This window comes from Urtica dioica, chromosome 12 (genome assembly GCF_054948205.1).
Source record: "Urtica dioica subsp. dioica isolate 48M chromosome 12, U.dioica_male_clone48M_v1_H2, whole genome shotgun sequence".
Lineage (NCBI taxonomy): Eukaryota > Viridiplantae > Streptophyta > Magnoliopsida > Rosales > Urticaceae > Urtica > Urtica dioica.
The window spans coordinates 8,690,260-8,708,638 of record NC_142767.1 but is presented as its reverse complement, the minus strand read 5'-3'; the positions used below and the strand labels follow the sequence as shown (position 1 = coordinate 8,708,638).

Below are 18,379 nucleotides of genomic sequence, written 5' to 3'. Positions count from 1 at the left end.
ATCAAGTCTCTCAACCGGGCTAGCTTCTCCGACCTATGTAGGAAGCTTGATCTTCTCAACATTTACAATCACGATTGAGGGGGAGTGTTGAAGCTCATAAGTCTCAATGTTATCTTGGAAGTTACAATGTCTCATTGGAAATTGCACATATCTATTTCCCATGAAGTTGTATATATACCTACATAGTTTTTTTTTTTTTTTTTTTTTTTTTTTTACATTTTTTCATGTACAAATATATATATTTTTATGTTGTTTTCTACGTGTATAAATAGAGGCTTTCCTCTAATATCAATACAACAAGTAGAGTATATTATTCGAAACTCTCTCTCTCTCTCTCTCTCATTTTTCGATTCTCTCTCATTTTTTACGGCATGGACTATTTAAGCTTTCGAAGAAAAAAATAGAATATTTGAAGTTTTCAACCAAAGCAAAAGTATGTCAGAAATGGGTAGATTCTACTCAACAATTACGTCAAAAGATGCATAGTTTTTGTATATGTATTTATGTATAATATTGTTAAATCAACGAACACTGTTTTTTAAAAAAATCAATGAACACTTAAAAGCATTTAAAAATAAAAACACTTGTCTGAGGCCGGTGGTGATATAGATATACCAAGTATTAAAATCCCATGTGAATCGGAAAAATCCCGTCCGAAACTCGGATTCAGAGGAGGAACTGGCACGGTTCTTTACAACACAAGTAAATTCCCTGAGAACCGCTAGGAACCAGATGAGTCCCGGTTCACTTCCCAGTTCACCAAAACCGGCGCGGTTCAGGGTTTTTTTATAAAAAAAACCAGGATATTTAAACGGGATTTCATCCGAGAAGACCCATTTTGTCCGAGATTTAAGGTTTCAGAATCCGTCGCGTGCTCTCCCAAAACTCAACCATTCCGCCGATTCGCGCCATCTATGTCAGCTTTCTGGCAGCTCGTAGTTTTATTATACCTCACCAAAATCTGGCAGATTTGTAATGCTCATGAAATATGGTTGTTTTGATGATTTTTGCTCAAATTTGTTATGGATTTTTGTGGTGAAGATAGTGTTCTTAGTTATTATGATGTATATTAACTCGAAATTTGTAGATTATTAAACCGAAATTATGATTTTTAATTTGTTTTGTTGAGTTAGTGGAAATTTCGTATAGATTTGTCATGATCAAGTCATGATTATGTATATGTGTATGTGTAAATAATTTCATGATTATGTGTATGTGTACATGATTATGTAATATGTATTTTTGAAAATTCATATAAATTTTTGATACGTGATATTGATTTATGTTTTGTTGAAACTCGAAATTAAAATTAGGATGTGTATGTTGATCATAAATGGATTTTTGAAATTTCATATGAATTTTGAAATGTGATATTGATTGTTGAAATTAAATTAAAATATGTGTATGTTTATGTGATATGGAATTTTGAAATGTCATATGAATAGAAATGTGATAGGGATTGTTTATATTAAAATTAGAATATGTGTAAGTTTATAGTATATCGAATTTTGAAATTTCATATGAATTTTCAATATGTGATATGGATTGTTGAAATTTAATTTTGAATATGTGATATGGATTGTTGAAATTAAATTTAGAATATGTGTATATGAATTTATTAAATTTTGTTAAGGATTATTTTAAATCTTATGAATATTTATGTTTGTGAGTTGTTTGTAGAGTAGACTTGAAGAACGGCGCCACCCGACCCAACAAGGAAGTACTGCACGCCCATTCTGGGAAAAGCAAGTATGAACACGTGCAACTTTTGCGGTCATGTAATGGGAGAAGGGGGGATCACGAGAGTAAAAAAATCATCTCGCACATTTGGACTCTTAGAAGAACGTTAAAATTTGCAAGAAAGTTCCTCCTGAGTTGTGGAAGAGATGCGAGGTTTAATCCTCGGTAATGTTGAGAAGAAGAAGCACAAAAATACATTGGATGAAACCTTTCGAAGGACCTTCAACAAACCATTTCACACTGACGCTGATGAAGAGGGTCCTGAATACGAAGCAGAACTTCGAGCAGCGATGAAGAGGTCACGTCAGGATGCAGCTCGGTCAGAGTGGGAAGCTCGGTTTCAATCGAGTCCCGGGAGGGCTCGACTGCAAAATCTCCACCCGCCGCTCCGTCGTTATATAATTCTCCTAGTGCGAGGCAACCTAGAGTGGACGAGATGGTGGACCCAAAGAAGAAGTCGTGGCTCGAAAGAGCTATTATCAAATTCATCGTTTACCAGCACGTGCCCTCGACCAAGGTCAACAGTCATGAATTCAAAAACATGACTGTGACGGCTCAAGATCTCTGTAATTCCCACACTTGTGGTATTTTATTAAAATATTTATGTTCGGAATACGATGTTCATGTGTATTGCATGTCCTAAGGTTCCTCTTCCATCGGCGTATGAAGTTTACAATAAGTACCTCGAGATGGAGGTCGTAGATGCCGAGAACTTCGTGGAAGAGCAGAGGAAGCTTTGGAAGCTGTATGGATGCACGATACTGGCTAACGGTTGGACGGGGCTGACCAAGTTGAGTATCATCAACATAATGATCTATTGTGTGGGTGCGACTGTGTTTTTGAAGTCCATAGACGCATCGAAGAATGTCAAGAGTTCAGACTACATCTACTCAATACTGAGGGATGTGCTGAAAGAGGTCGGGAGACAAAATGTCGTCCAAGTAGTCACCGACAATGGCGCCAACTATAAGATTGATGGGCAGAAATTGACGCGGCGTCAGAATGTTTACTGGACACCTTGTGCCGCACATTGCCTGGATCTGATGTTTGGAGAGTCGGAAAGAAAGACTCAGTGAAGGGGACAATCAAAGCTACGAGGGACGCGACGAAGTTTATCTACAACCACGGCGCGGTGTTGGCCAAGTTACAAGAAGTGGCCCCTGGTGAAATCATCTGTCTAGGGGCAACACGATTTACGACAAACTACCTCGCCCTCAAAAGTCTTCGGGAGAAAAGAGCCACGTTGAGGTCGTTGTTCACTAGTCATTGGTGGGACGACTACATATTGAGTCCAACACCAGCCGGGTAATCCATCATCGAGATCGTTTTGAACCCGTGCTTTTGGCAATCCGTCGATGAGTTGTTTGCAATTTTTTAGCCTATGTACACCCCTCTTCGATTGGTTGATACTGAAGTGCATCCGATGATTGGTCTACTCTAATACATGTTCCACAAGATGAAGAAGAAGTTGTCGGCGCTCAACGGCAAGAAATGGGTTCTCGACATCGAGGAGCCTAGATGGACTAGTCAGATGTGTCATCCATTACATGTTGCAGGTGAACTAGATCTCGCAAAAAAATAGTTCATTCACATTTTGCTTTTAGTAATCCAAATTCTTGTTTTGCAGCTTTTTTTCTCAATCCGAAGTTGCAATACAACCCGGAGGTAGTAATGGATAACAACATATGGCAGTCTCGTGTGGTCATATACAAATAGCAAAAACAAACCGTGATCCAGTAATGTTTGAAATTTTTTAGGGTCCCTAGTAATCACTATGTTTTGCAAAAAGATGAGATGGTTTATATGGATTAGGATAATACGAGCTACATATATGTTTAGCGAACTCACAAGTATCACACTAAATAGAATTGATGTCTTTATTGATAAATAGAGAATGAAACATTCTTTTGAGATACATGAAACTCGGATGTCCTAACCTGAGATGATTGAGCATGATTTCTTTGTGTGGAGATGAAGATTGAGCCATTTGACATAGATGGGGAAAATTGGATGGGTTGATCTTGAGGATTTAGAGTTCGGCACTCAGCTCGGTATTATCAATCTGTCTTCCCGAATCCTAGTCCTAAAACACAAATGAAATTTCATCAAATATAGTTCGACACTGAGAATCTTTGTTAAGCTTATGCACAGATAGTAAATTACAGTGTAATTGAAGAATAAAAAATATTGAATCCAGCTTTAAGGAGTCTTAAATGACCACAGTTCCTATGCCAACAATCTTGGCTTTGGATCTGTTCGCAATGGTGACTGATATGTTCCTATCATACATATAATATTTGGTGAACATATTTCGATTACGAGTCATTCGGTTCGTGGCCCCTGAGTTGAGAATCCATGTTACGTGGAGAGCTCGAGATAAGTTACGTCGTTGGATGGGAGTTTCTGAGCTCTCTCCTCTGAGTTGAGCTTATTGAATGAGTTGGTGAAGGATAGTGAGTTAGTAATTGTTGAATGGAGAAGCACCCGAGGTGGACGTAGGAGCAATGAAAGTAGTGGATACCAAATTTTTGTTTGAGTTCGGATCTTTGGCATCTCTGGTTGACTTCAAGTATGGTGGCTTCCCCTAAATTTTCAGCATGATTCTTGAGTGTTACCAATGATCGCAGTATGGTCGGACTTTGCGAGGTTTGTTGTCATCGGGTGCTCGAGCTGCAAGGCTTTCGTCGCATGTGATGAGAGCCGATGAGCCAGTGCTCGGAGAAGAGCTAGGATTATGTTGGTTGCCTCCAAGCATGATTTTCCTCCTACTTTCTTGTTTCAGACCGCAAAGAAGGCTTCCCGGAGAGATGGTAGTGATTTCATACGGAGAATCCGACCTCGGACTTCATCGAAGTCCTTGTTGAGTTCAGTTAACTGGCTGAACACATGTTTGGTCTCCACGATTCTACGGTAGAGCTTTGCATCTTTAGGGCAAGTACACTGGTGGTATTTACAGAGATCTATATCCCCTTGACGTAAGTCGTGGAAAAGGCTCTCGGTCTCAAACAGCTTAAACACGTCTTATGAGTTGGAGAAGATTTCTCTAGCAGCTTCTCAGATTTCTGCCATTGTGGAGTAGAGGAGGAATATTTTTTGAGCCAAGACATCAACATATTGTTTTCAGCATTCCAACCCTTATATGATGGATCTTTGCACTTTGGAGCTTTCGCCATGCCGGTGAGGTAGTCATCCTTGCTTCGCTATGAGATAAACATGAGTACATATTGTGACTACTGGAGAAAGTTGTGGCCATTGAGTTTGTGACTCGTGACATGATGAGAGATTGATAGGGATTTGACTGAGTGGGCATTATTTGAGAGGTGGATGAAGTGGTATTGATGGTAAATGAGTTTTCGAAAGTATTCATAGTGATTGAGTTTCTGCACTCTGATACCATTAAAATAGAGAGAGAATCGATAGATGAGAGAGAGAGAGAGTTCCGAATTTTCTGATTGTATTCTACTTGCTGTATTGATATGAGAGAAAAGCCTATATTATACCTTGTTGTACATGGAAAAATGTAAAAAAAAAAAAAAAAAACTATCTAAGAATATACAACTTCATGTAATATAGATATATGCAATTTACAAGGAGACATTACTGTTAGAATAATTTTCGGACTACTAATGTCATTAAATAAATGTGTTGGGTCATTATTAATTAAGTCAAAATTGATGTGGTCTAATTTAGAATAAGGTTTGTGACTAAGGACATATTTGTCATGAAGTTATTATGTGGCTACCATAAGTGCTAATCCAATTTGATGAGGGGCCAAATTAGAAATAAGCAATAGCTATTAGTAACTGCCTGACAGTTATTAATAACATGGTAAGTCCCTGATTGCAGAAAGAACGATATTTTTCTTGTATCCCCATCAACAAGAATTCTCCAGACTCAGGCAAATTGCAATTAGAAGACCATCCAACTCTTTGTGTTTGCAATCCATGGATTCAGTTACGCTTCCGCTATTAAGATCTTTAGTTTTGGTTCTCTTGAATTGAATTAGGATTAAATTAGGGATTGAAAATCCTACAATTGGTATAAGAGCATTCCTTATTTAATTCATGAGAATTTTGCCGATATTGATTGCGGTCTTTAGTCGATTGTGATTACTTGGATTCTGTCTATAGTTCGTTTGTTTTTTATGGCATTGAAAATAATTTTTTTTTTGGTACTGCGATATAATCAAAGTCGGTCGGTTATAATTTTTTGTATATTGCTTGCGCACTCATTTACTTCTGCTTTGCGATATTAATTTTATGCATATGAATCTGTGGGTTGGGCTTTCTGAATTGTGGTTCTGTGACTAATTGGTATCGCATTGTATTGTGATTATTCTATTAATTTTTTGGTTCAATGGTCATACGTGATAATTAAGATATGTGTAGCATATTTATGGAATATTCATGATGCGAATATTGACTGTGGTTTTTGCGTAATCATTATTTAAGTCTATGGCTTTAGTTTTATTTCTTGACAATTCAACGGTGCATGTATCTATATTTAGGCAATTTTCTATTAGAAATCAGTGCATATTTATGCATGCATATAAATCAAATTATTCAAGATTAACCTACAGAGTGTTATAGACACATAATTAAAGTTTCAATAATTCAAATAGATGGTGATTATATATAAATTTTGTCCATTATTCCCAATAAATTAATTGAAGCAAAAATGTCGTCAAAGTGACCTCTCTTGTGTAGATTATTTATAAAGAATTTTGGATGTTATGTTTGTGTTAATTTATGCGGATACTAGTCGGCCCAAAGGAAGATTAGTGACTAGCCAAATTACATATACATATTTGTGATGATAAGCATGTAACAATAGTAAAGTATTACTTGTGAATAATTGATCGATCCAAAAATAGATTATTTATTTGACAAGCCTTATTGTTAATGTTTGATCATTACAACAAGAATATTGTTAGCAATTAATATTATTGTCCAAAGACTTGGTATTGATGTTGCATTAGGTATCTTGGGATGAGATTTACCAATATTTGAATTTTATTGCTTATTAAGGTTAAATTTATGTGTATATGTGCTTATGTGATTGTATTGTTCTATTTCATCTGTTGCTACTGTATCTGCTAATCTCAATTCGGTTCCGGTCCTTAATGGTAACAACTTTAAGGATTGGAAGGAGAACATGATGATTGTTCTTGGCTGCATGGATCTTGACTTATTGCTTAGAATGGATAAGCCGGCTTCTCTTATGGATGCTAGTTCTGCCGATGATAGGCGGATCTATGAGAAGTGGGACCGTTCTAACCGAATGAGTCTTATGATCATCAAGCGGGGCATACCTGAAGCTTTTAGGGGTGCGGAGTGTGAACAGATCACCAATGCCAAAGATTTTCTTGCCGAAATCGAAAAGCGCTTTGAAAAGAGCGATAAGGCTGAAACGAGCACTCTTTTAAATAAGCTTATTTCAATGAAGTTCAAGGGCAATGAAAACATAAGGGGGTACATTATGGAAATGTCTCATATTGCTTCAAAGCTGAAAGGACTCAAACTTGAGTTAGCGGATGACTTGCTTGTCCATTTGATCCTTATATCTCTCCCTCCTAAATTCAGGCAATTTCAGGTCAGTTATAACTGCTATAAAGAGAAATGGTCTCTTAACGAGCTCATTTCATTTTGTGTTCAAGAGGAGGAAAGATTGAAGCAAGATAAGACTGAAAGTGCTCATTTGGCAAGTACCTCTAAAAGTAAGAATCTCAAGTGGAAAAATGAGGCTGCTAAAGATAAAGGTCCAGCACTAAAGAAACAAGCCCTAGAGGAACTTCCGGAGGGTTGTTTCTTTTGCAAGAAGCATGGACACGAGAATAAGGAATGTCCTAAGTATCGCATATGACGTAAGAAGAAATGTACATTTCTTGCTTTAGTCTGTTATGAGGTTAATTTGGCTTCAGTACCTAGAAACACTTGGTAGTTAGATTCTGGTGCTACTTCTAACATAAGTGTTTCGATGCAGGGTTGCCTGAGCTACCGAAAGCCAAGTGATGCCAAGAGACCATCTATGTTGGTGATGGAAAGTCGGTAGTTGTGGAAGCAATTGGGCATTTTAGATTGTTATTAAGTACTGGTTATTATTTGGATTTAATAGATACTTTTGTTGTACCGTCGTTTAGACGGAATTTGGTTTTTGTTTCTTATTTGGATAAATTAGGATATTGTTGTTCATTTCAAGACAGTGTGTTCAGTTTATCTATTAATTCTAAAGTTGTTGGGACCGGTTCACTTCTTATTTATGACAATCTTTATATGCTTGAAACTGTTGCTTCTTATAATGAAACCTTGAATGTGGAATCACGTGGTACTAAGTGCAAATTAATTAATGAGAATTCAAGTTCTTTATGGCACAAGCGATTAGATCACATTTCTAAAAATAGAATTGAAAGGCTTGTTTCCGAAGGAATTTTGGATCAAATTGATTTTTCGGACTTTGATGTATGTGTTGCATGTATCAAAGGAAGACAGACTATAAAGAAGAAAATAGGTGCATTAAGGGAAACAGACGTCTTAGAGTTGATACATACGGATATTTGTGGACCATTTCCTACTCCTTCTTGGAATGATCAACAATATTTTGTATCATCCATAGACGACTATTCAAGACATGCATCCATTTTTTTTATTCATGAAAAGTCACAAGTATTGGACGTGTTTAAATCATTTAAAGCCGAAATTGAAAAACAATTTAACAAAAGGATAAAGAAAGTCATATCTGACCGTGGTGGTGAGTACTATGGTAGATATGACGGCTCAGGTGAACAACGTCCGGGACCCTTTGCCAGATACCTAGATGAATGTGGTATCGTCCCACAGTACACTATGCCTGGGTCGCCCAGAATGAATGATGTTGCTGAAAGACGAAACGGACTCTTAAGGATATGGTAAAAAGTATGATTAGTCATTCAACCTTAACAGAATCACTCTGGGGAGAGGCACTTATGACCGCAGCCTACATTTTAAATAGGGTACCAACTAAAGACGCTGTCAAAACACCTTATGAGCTTTGGACTAGGCGAAAGCCTAGTTTAAAGCATTTCCATATTTGGGGTTGTCATGCTGTAGAAATTGGATCCCAAAATAGTAAGCAGCTACTTTATTGGGTACCCTGAGCGATCAAGGGGGTATAGTTTTATGATCCTAAAGTTAAGACAATCTTTGAGACGGGAACTGCAACGTTCTTTGAGGATATTGAGTTTGGTGGGAGAAATAAAGAAAAAAGACTTTGTCTTTTAGGAGGATTCGGACTCAACAATTTCTATTGAGGAAAGTTTAATTCCTATTCCAGTTACTTTTGATAATGTTCAAGATTCTGTTCCTGTCATCAATCAAGAGCAACAAGACATTGTCATTCAACCACCAGAGGTACAAACTCAACAACCTCAAGATCAAGTGCCTTTGCGGCGATCCACTAGAGAAAAGAGAAATGTTACACTAGATGATTACATAATTTTTCTTCTCGAAAATGAGGATGGTTGTGGTGTGATGGAAGATGACCCTGTCAACTTCGAAAATGCCATGAATGATACAAACTTTGTAAAGTGGATTGAAGCGATGAATGAACAGTATAAGTCTATGCAAGACAATAAAGTTTGGGAACTTGTCCCATTGCCTAAAGGAAAGAAACCTATTGGTTGCAAATGGATTTTTAAAACCAAAAGGGATTCGAAGGGTAATGTGGAGAGGTATAAGGCTCGTCTTGTAGCAAATGGTTATACTCAAAAGGAAGAGATTGACTTTAAAGAGACATTTTCTCCAGTTTCATCGAAGGACTCTTTTCGGACAATCATGGCACTTGTTGCACATTTTGATATGGAACTCCATCAAATGGATGTCAAGACAGCGTTTCTCAATGGAGACATTGAAGAAACAATCTATATGGTGCAACCTGAAAACTTTGTGTTGGGAGACCCAAAGAAGATGGTTTGCAAATTGACAAAATCCATTTGTGGACTAAAGCAAGATTCCCGTCAATGGTACCACAAATTCCATCAAGTGATTCTCTCGTATGATTTTGAGAACAATGTTGTTGATGATTGTGTGTATCACAAGTTCAATGAAACTAAACATATGTTCCTGGTTTTGTATGTCGATGACGTACTACTTGCCACCAACGATAAATGCATGTTGCATGAAACCAAGAAATTTCTATCAAATCATTTTGAGATGAAAGATCTTGGTGATGCCTTTTTTGTATTAGGAATCCAGATTTATCGAGACCGTTCTCGAGGTTTTCTTGGATTATCACAAAAGAGCTACATCGATAAAGTGCTTAAAAGATTTGGCATGTATGATTGTAAACCAGGAGACACCCGTCACTAAAGAAGACAAATTCAGTCTCATTCAATACCCAAAAGGAAATCTTGAGATTCAAGAAATGGATAAGATTCCCTATGCTTCAGCAATTGGGAGTCTTATGTATGCTCAGGTTTGTACGCGTCCGGATATTGCGTATATTGTTGGAGTTTTAGGCAGATACTTAAGCAATCTAGGTATGGATCATTGGAAAGCAGCCAAACGGGTCATGAGGTACTTGAAAAGAACAAAAGATCACAGGCTCACATATACGAGGTCAGACCATTTGGAGATCATTGGTTATTCTGACTCCGATTTTGGGGGATGCCAAGATAGTAGGAGATCCACATCAGGCTATGTCTATTTGGTGGGTGGTGGAGCTATATCATGGAAGAGTGCAAAACAGACTCTTATAACTTCATCCACCATGGCAGCAAAATTCGTAGCATGTTATGAGGCATCTAATCATGGTATATGGCTGAGGAATTTTGTCACGGGGCTGCGTATTGTGGAAGGAATTGAAAGGCCACTTAAGTTATATTGTGACAATAAATCAGCCGTAATGTATTCCAACAAGAACAGGAGCTCGACGAAGTCGAAACATATCGACGTCAAGTTCTTAGTTATTAAGAAAAGTGTGCAAACTGGACAGATTTACATAGAGCATTTAGGAACAAACTCCATGATAGCGGACCCTCTTACAAATGGTCTACCACCGAAGGTCTTTCGTCAACACACTTCTCATATGGGTGTTGTAGAGCTTCATGATATCTAGATTCGGTGAGAGTCTGTTTGTTTATTTTATTTATGTTGTGTGCTTTATGTTTGTTTGTGTTATTTGTAAACACGAATATTTATTGTTTCTGATCAGATTTATGGTATTAGTTTATTACATTTTGCATATTCAGGATAAAGTTTGATCTCTTTAAAGTAGGATCGGATAAAATTGATATGAATAGATCACATTGCATATAATTTTATCTACCACATCTTCATGATTGATCTATGTCATTTGATTATATTGATGTAAGATTGATACAACGAAAACAACTGTTATCATATATTGATGTAATTGATTGACGAGATTGTAATATGTTACATAATATGATAATGACAAACATTTTCTGCGCGCTAAGGTCGACACATTTATTTTATACATGTGTAGCCCAGTGGGAGATTGTTAGAATAATTTTGGGACTACTAATGTCATTAAATAAATGTGTTGGGTCATTATTAATTAAGTCAAAATTGATGTGGTCTAATTTAGAATAAAGTTTGTGACTTAAGGACATATTTGTCATGAAGTTATTATGTGGCTACCATAAGTGCTAATCTAATTTGATGAGGGACCAAATTAGAAATAAGCAATAGTTATTAGTAATTGTCTGACAGTTATTAATAACAGGGTAGGTCCCTGATTGCAGAACGAATGATATTTTTCTTGTATCCCCATCAACAAGAATTCTCCAGACTCAGGCAAACTGCAATCAGAAGACCATCCAACTCTTTGTGTTTGCAATCCATGGATTCAGATACGCTTTCGCTAATAAGATCTTTAGTTTTGGTTCTTTTGAATTGAATTATGATTAAATTAGGAATTGAAAATCCTACAATTACAACTTTCAATATGACATTGAGACTTATGAACTTCAACATATGCTATTCGTGCAATATTTTATAATAAGAAGCTTCCTTCTCACAATTAGTTCATCTATAAACTAAACTCATATTTTATTCAGTAAAAGGTCCTACCACAAACGCAGTTATCCTAGGTGATGGAAATACCAACGTCATATCGTATTAAGATTATGGCTCTTTGAGCTTTCTCAACTTCTTGCGAATGTTATTATTTTGAATCAAAACTCTCGTTTAAGTCATAACATTCAAATGAATTTTTTTTCTTTGTTTTTATTTTTTTTTATGATGTTCTATATCTCAATACATAAGATGATTAATGTGTGATCTTATAAGTTTAAAACGCACCTGATTTTTTTTTTAGCTTATTCACTTTGGGCAACATTTCATTATTTGAAGAGATGTAGCCTTTGGGTTTCACTAATAATAATATAATAAAAAAAATATCACGAGATTTCATCTCCGGCCTAATTTCTTATAAGATACGAATTATCAGTTAAACTGGTAAGCAAACTTCTATGTGACTATTATTTCTAATAGCACTGCAATTTATTTGTTTAGGAAATTTAGTAAGGAACTGTATAGCCAAATAACTATCCTAATTTAAAATTGTAGTTCAATTATTCTATATTAAAGAAATAGCTCGATTCATGTCAAAGTATCCTCCGTGCATAACTCTTTTTCAGTTTGGCTTTCTTTCTTAATTTTTTTTTAATAATTATGCTAGAATTTTAATGTATAAATCTTAACGGGCTATATTTAGCTCTCCCAGAAATTTGGTTAATTCTGTTTCGATAGTTTGGTGAAAAGAAATTGATTTTTTGGTAAATTTCATCCCGAAATTTAAACAATTGGTTAATATTAAACATGTAAATTTTTTACTGCAGGGTATGCCTTCTGAGCAATATCAATGGTTATTTAAGCAAAACTTCACTGAAAAAACAGATATCTCTCACACACAATCTCTTAACACAAGCATACACAAAATGATAAACATAGATGATTACATTTAATTACGTTAAATTTGTTGCAACAAATATAAGTTATCAATAATACAACCTCATTAACAACTAGAGTAGTGGAGTGGACAAAAATTACTAAAAATTGTAGATCTTACCAAATATAACTAATTATCACATATAATCTCGAGATAAATGCCTATAAATAAGAAGAAGGAAAAAAATAACGAAAAATACCGAAATATGAAGGAGGGCAAATTTTTTGTCAAGTTTGAAAAAAAAAATTGTCAGTTTTTGTCCGGTATCCATTGGTTATTTTAGGTTATAGCTGGTGATATTAGTAGTTATATTATCTATCAATCGGTAAACTCATAAAAAATCCAACAATAAAAATTTCAAACCGGCTTACGGAAACAGCCAATAAACCGTACTAAATTGGGGCATTTCAATCCTTGTGAAAATAGTGATGAAATTGATCATATTTATCTCAACTAAATTCAAATCCTCGGATTTATTCTTACACTTTGAAAATGATCCAGACAATTAGAATTATTTGTATGCCGATGTATTTAACAACAATCAATCACACCTGTTACGACTAGGGCTGTACAAAACCGAACCGAAAATCGGATAAAACCGATATCCAAACCGAACCGAAACCGAAATTTGGAGCCACGTCAGCTAACCGAAATTCGGATTCGGATAACCGATCCGGTTTACAAAACTGGACCGGATATCGGATTTGATTTTGGGAAAATCTGGATATCGGTTATTTAACCGATTTTTTTTAATTAAAAATAAATATATATTAAAAAAAAGACTTGATCCTGTTGTATTGCGAGAATACATGGATGAAGTGGAAGCACTAAATGATTCTAAGCAAGTTGTTTCGGGGTAAGATAATTAATTTGATATTTTATTTGACATATTCATTTGTTGTTTATTTATTAAAACAAATTTATTTTAAATTTATGTCATTATTATTATCATATGATGGTCAAGTTGTCATAGAAGAACAAACTTCCATATATCAACTTCTACTGTTACTACAACTTGATTATGTGATCTATAAAGGTAACATACAAATTCATTTGTTGTATGGTTTATTATGATCATTAGGGTTGTAATTCAAATTTTATATTATGATATTTACATGTGCATGTAGTTGGAGGCGAGTGTCCTTTTGAATTTTATTTTTTTTACTCAGTTTTAGATTATGTATTGTCATTTTTGGAGCTTTATAAGAGTCGTTTGTACTCGTTTTTTTGAATTTTTACAAACCGGATTTGGATTTTAGAAACTGGATATCTATTTTATAAAACTGGATATTAAACTGGATCTGAAATTTTACAAACTGGATAACCGAATTTTAAAAATTGGATACTGGACTGGATACTGGATTTAAGAAACCGGATAACCGAATATTCGGATAACTGAATTTCGGTTTTCGACTAAATTGGACCGGATACTGGACCGAGTTTTTAAAAACCGAAAATTCGGATTCGGATACTAAAAATGTCAAAAACCGAACCGAACCGATCCAGTTTCACCCCTAGTTACGACAACATTCAGTATATGTACTTATTCTCATCTATTTCCCTAAGGTAAAAGATTAATTATACTTTACTTAATTCGATTTTATTTATTTATTTGTGAACTAAAGATTCCATACATTATATGATCAGGAACGACAATAACAATTAGCGTTACTTTTGTATGGTCCTACTTCTTATTTACTTGTGATTATGGCAGTTGGTAGGTATGAGTTTTTTTTTATGTATATTTCCAGTACACTGTATGCATACGCTAGCAACAAATTATTTTTCTTTTTTTAATTATTTTCTCTAAGAAATAATTTCGTTGGAATTCGATAACTCGTACAAAATTTAAAAATAAAGATAACTCTCTTGACAATCTAAACTTTCTATTAATGATCAATAATTATTATCATCCTCTACTTTTCCAGATAGCCATATGTTTCCTGTCATGTTATATTCAATTATATCATTAAAGAATAAAGAGTGATTAAAGCGCGGATAAATCATATAAAATTCTTGCTAGGGCGACATGCAGAGACAACAAGGATATGCCTATGATTGAAAAGAAGGAATGTCATGCTTCAAAGTTAGAAAACCGCAATCAACATTGCCATCTTTTATATCTTATTACAAAAAATTAAAATTATATCATATACCTACATGATTATGATGATGATATTATGATTATTATGCTACCGGCACTTTGATATTTTCCTTTTAATTATTATTTGAGTACAAAAGAAAATATTAAAAACTAAAATAAAACATACAATAAATCAAGGAATGGAAACGAGCGTGACTTGATGCTACATTTCTCCTTTAAATACGTTAAAGCATAACACCTTTAGCTTATTGAACTTACTTTTCGAAATTATAATAAACAAAATGAAAGGTTGCTATATATATGCTTGACATTATTATTAATCGCGTTTTTGGGTTGACATTTAGAGTCGTTTGTGGTTCTATCTAGGATCGGCTCTATGACCGCATGTAGGTTAGAGTTTGGTGAAGTCTTCTATTCTCGTCGTCATTGTCTTGCTGGAAAGAGGTTTTCGGTTCCTCATTACTTTGTCAATACTCGGCCTTCGTGTTCTTCGTGCTCTTCGTGCTTTTCACGTGTTCGCGTCCTCTGTGTTCTCGTGTCCTTCGTTTTATTATTGTTCTTCGTGTTTTTCGTTTTCTTCGTGTTGTTCGCGTTCTTCGTCTTCATCGTATTCTTCGTGTTCTTCACCCGAGCATAAAAAAACATGAACTAGGGGCGCAAAGGGTTTTTCCTCGATGTGCGCTCTGATGCCCAATATTAGTCGAGGTGGGGGAGGGTCTCATCTCGTCTCTAGAGGATAGAGAAATAAAATATTTCTCAAGTGAGAGTTTTCTAGTGAGAGAGAGGCATAAATTTTTCAAGTCAAGAGAGGCTTACCTTGAGAGTGAGTTGAAAGGGGTATTTATAGAGCTCTTAGAGTTCACGATGAGGTTATGTCTTGGAGATATGTGGACCAATATATGACCGAGATATGAGGTTGGCGGCCATGGAATGGAGTTGAAGGCATCTTTTTAGAGGTTGGCAGCACCATGGGTCGACTACAAGTTGGAGTTGGCGGCATGGAGGGGTTGGTGGCATCATCAGGTTGATGACATCATCGAGTTGGCAGGTTGGCGGCATCATCAGGTTGGCAGCATCAGCGTCATCAAGTTAGGGGCGTCATCGAGTTAGAGGCGCTATCAAGTCGGTGACACCAGGCAAGGCTCATTTGATGGCCAAAATGAGTTGAAGGGAAGACTAATTTTATGCCAAACTGAATTGAAGGCAAAGCAAGTTTGGCGGCCCAAATGACTTGAAGGCAAAACTTATTTAGTGGCCAAAATGAGTTGAAGTCAAACCTTGTTTAACACCAAATTGAGTTGAAGGCACGGTTCATTTAGGGGTGAGTACCTATCGCGATTCCTTGATGTATCGAACAATGTCGATAGGTTTGAAAGAGCCGAGGACAATGACCAAACTCACCGCCTGAGTCGAAAAGTATATCACTCTCAAAGAGTTCGTGTACCGCCAAAGAGTCAACAACCAAGGAGGCCGTAGAGTGGAATATGAAGAATCAGACGACTAGCGAAGAAAGAAGGCGAGATCTAATGCTAATGGTTGCTCTACGACTGATCTAAGGCGCAATCTAGTGCACAAATTCCAAGAACATACTTGGTACTAGCTCGCAAAAAATTCAGTGCCCCTGAGCCTCTGAGGCTAGAACCAACAAGGAGAGACAAGTCAATATACTGCGAGTTCTACAAGAAATACGATCACTTGACTTCTGAGTACTTCCACCTAAAGAGTGAAATCGAGAACCTCATCCACCATAGATAGTTGAAGGAGTTCGTCCTTAGCATGGTCAACAACGTCAGAGCGTCAATGAGTCAACAAATCGCGACCACCAATCCTACGAGATCAGTCAATTTCCCGCACGACAAGTCGCACAAAAAATTGGAGGGTTAATGTTCTCCTTCTTCACTGTCCTATTCCCCCGCGATGCAAATGTCAAGATCCTCGACCTTACTTATATCAGTATGGTGGATGACCTCGAGGAGTTCAATAGTCATCCATGGAAAATTTGGCGTGAGAGTTCTTCATGGAAAATGTGAGAAACTTTACCACGAAGTCTAATAGTTATGCACTAACAAAAGAAGACCGACTTCCTAGGTTATATGCTCACATTCAAATTTGAGTATACGAGTGTATCTCAGCTTTTCAGCTTTGTTGGACAACAATTTTGACCATAAAGTCTCCGACTAAGTGACTTCGTTGATGTCTCGCTATATATCTTTAACTCATGTGCACTTGAGCATCAAGTTCAAGAAATAATAATATAAGAGATAACTGACATTTTGAGTTATCGTAATACTTGAAATAAGATCAAGAAATACGATTTCATGAATATTTGCCGTGTATTAATACTTACTTTTCCCTTGTCAGAAGTTGGTCGAACAATCCTTCTTTGAATATTCATAACAGAGGGGCGAGAAAGAGTCTAACCTAGAAGATGATAGAGTGATTGAGGACTTCACTCCATGGTTTTCTATTGTGACAAAATCCGCCTCTATTCCTTGGACTGGGGAGGGTAATGTCTTGATTTTTTGGAAGACGGAGCGGAACGTCAGTTCCTCGTTCAGGGGAGGACTCTATTTTCTAGTTGGCTCTTTGATTCATGTCTTCTAATCCAATACTATCATGCACTATTGGATCGAGACTGAGATCTCACAACCAAGGGCCGAAGATATAGGAGAAAGCATGTCCGAGAATCGTGTAGTTTGAATTCCAACATAATCACTCTCATGGGTGTTTGGAGTTGATCCAACGCTCGAATAATCAAGCCCTGGGCTAAATGCAATGGCTCTTCAATAACCTCTAAAACCAAATTATATTTTTACATGCGAGGTTCCCTTTTTCTAATATGAAAATAACATTTCAAACTTCTATCATTGACAATCGCTACTAGATTTACAACCTCGATTGTCTCGTACTTAACAACGACTGTATGAAGATAATTGGACATCATTGTTAAAATTTCAACGATAAATCTAAGAAAAGATCCTCGAAACACGAAAAAAAAGAATCTAACTATATATGTTTCAAGTTTAAAAATGCTAATTAAAAATGTTATATGTCATTTTTCCACTGAGAAAAAATAGGACCCGCATACAAAAGACAAGGCCATACCACAAAATTAAAGTCAAGAAACATGTTATGTTTATTCTGTCGACTACTAAAAATAGTTGCAAAACAGGCTGAAGGTCATGTTAGAGAAAAACTTGGTCGGTGATGGGAATTTTCTTAACTAAAGAAAAGTTCTACACGACGCAAGCGAACGTGTCGTCAAGTAATAGAGTGCAAAAGCACGGATATCGATCCCACAAGGACTCTAGACTATTTCCGAAGCAAACTCACTAGCTTTCTTTTTCGAGTTATGAAAATGAAAAATGGGGTTTTTTTATTGTTTTGAGAACAAGAGGAAATGTAAACAAAAGTGAAAACAATATTTAAACGCAAGTTAAAAGGAAGGGGCACGATTTTGTTATTTCATCGAGTCGGTCGGTCAAGATACGATTCTAAGCTCGGGTTTAGAGTGGTAAAACTTTGTCTCAATCCCTCCTATAACATTCACTAATCTCTCTCGAGTCTTTAGGAATCTAGCTATGTGTC

The 18,379-nt window shown here is 36.1% G+C and overlaps 1 protein-coding gene across 1 annotated transcript; it reads left to right on the top strand.

Annotated features, from left to right (window-relative positions):
• Positions 1 to 6,813: 6,813 nt before the first annotated feature.
• On the top strand, positions 6,814 to 7,602 carry LOC149378940 (uncharacterized; the record flags this gene model as incomplete). The annotated part of the gene is made up of 1 exon (XM_089603911.1): positions 6,814 to 7,602. A coding segment is annotated over one exon (789 nt), but the record flags the coding sequence as incomplete, so codon positions are not given.
• Between the last annotated feature and the right edge of the window lie 10,777 nt (positions 7,603 to 18,379).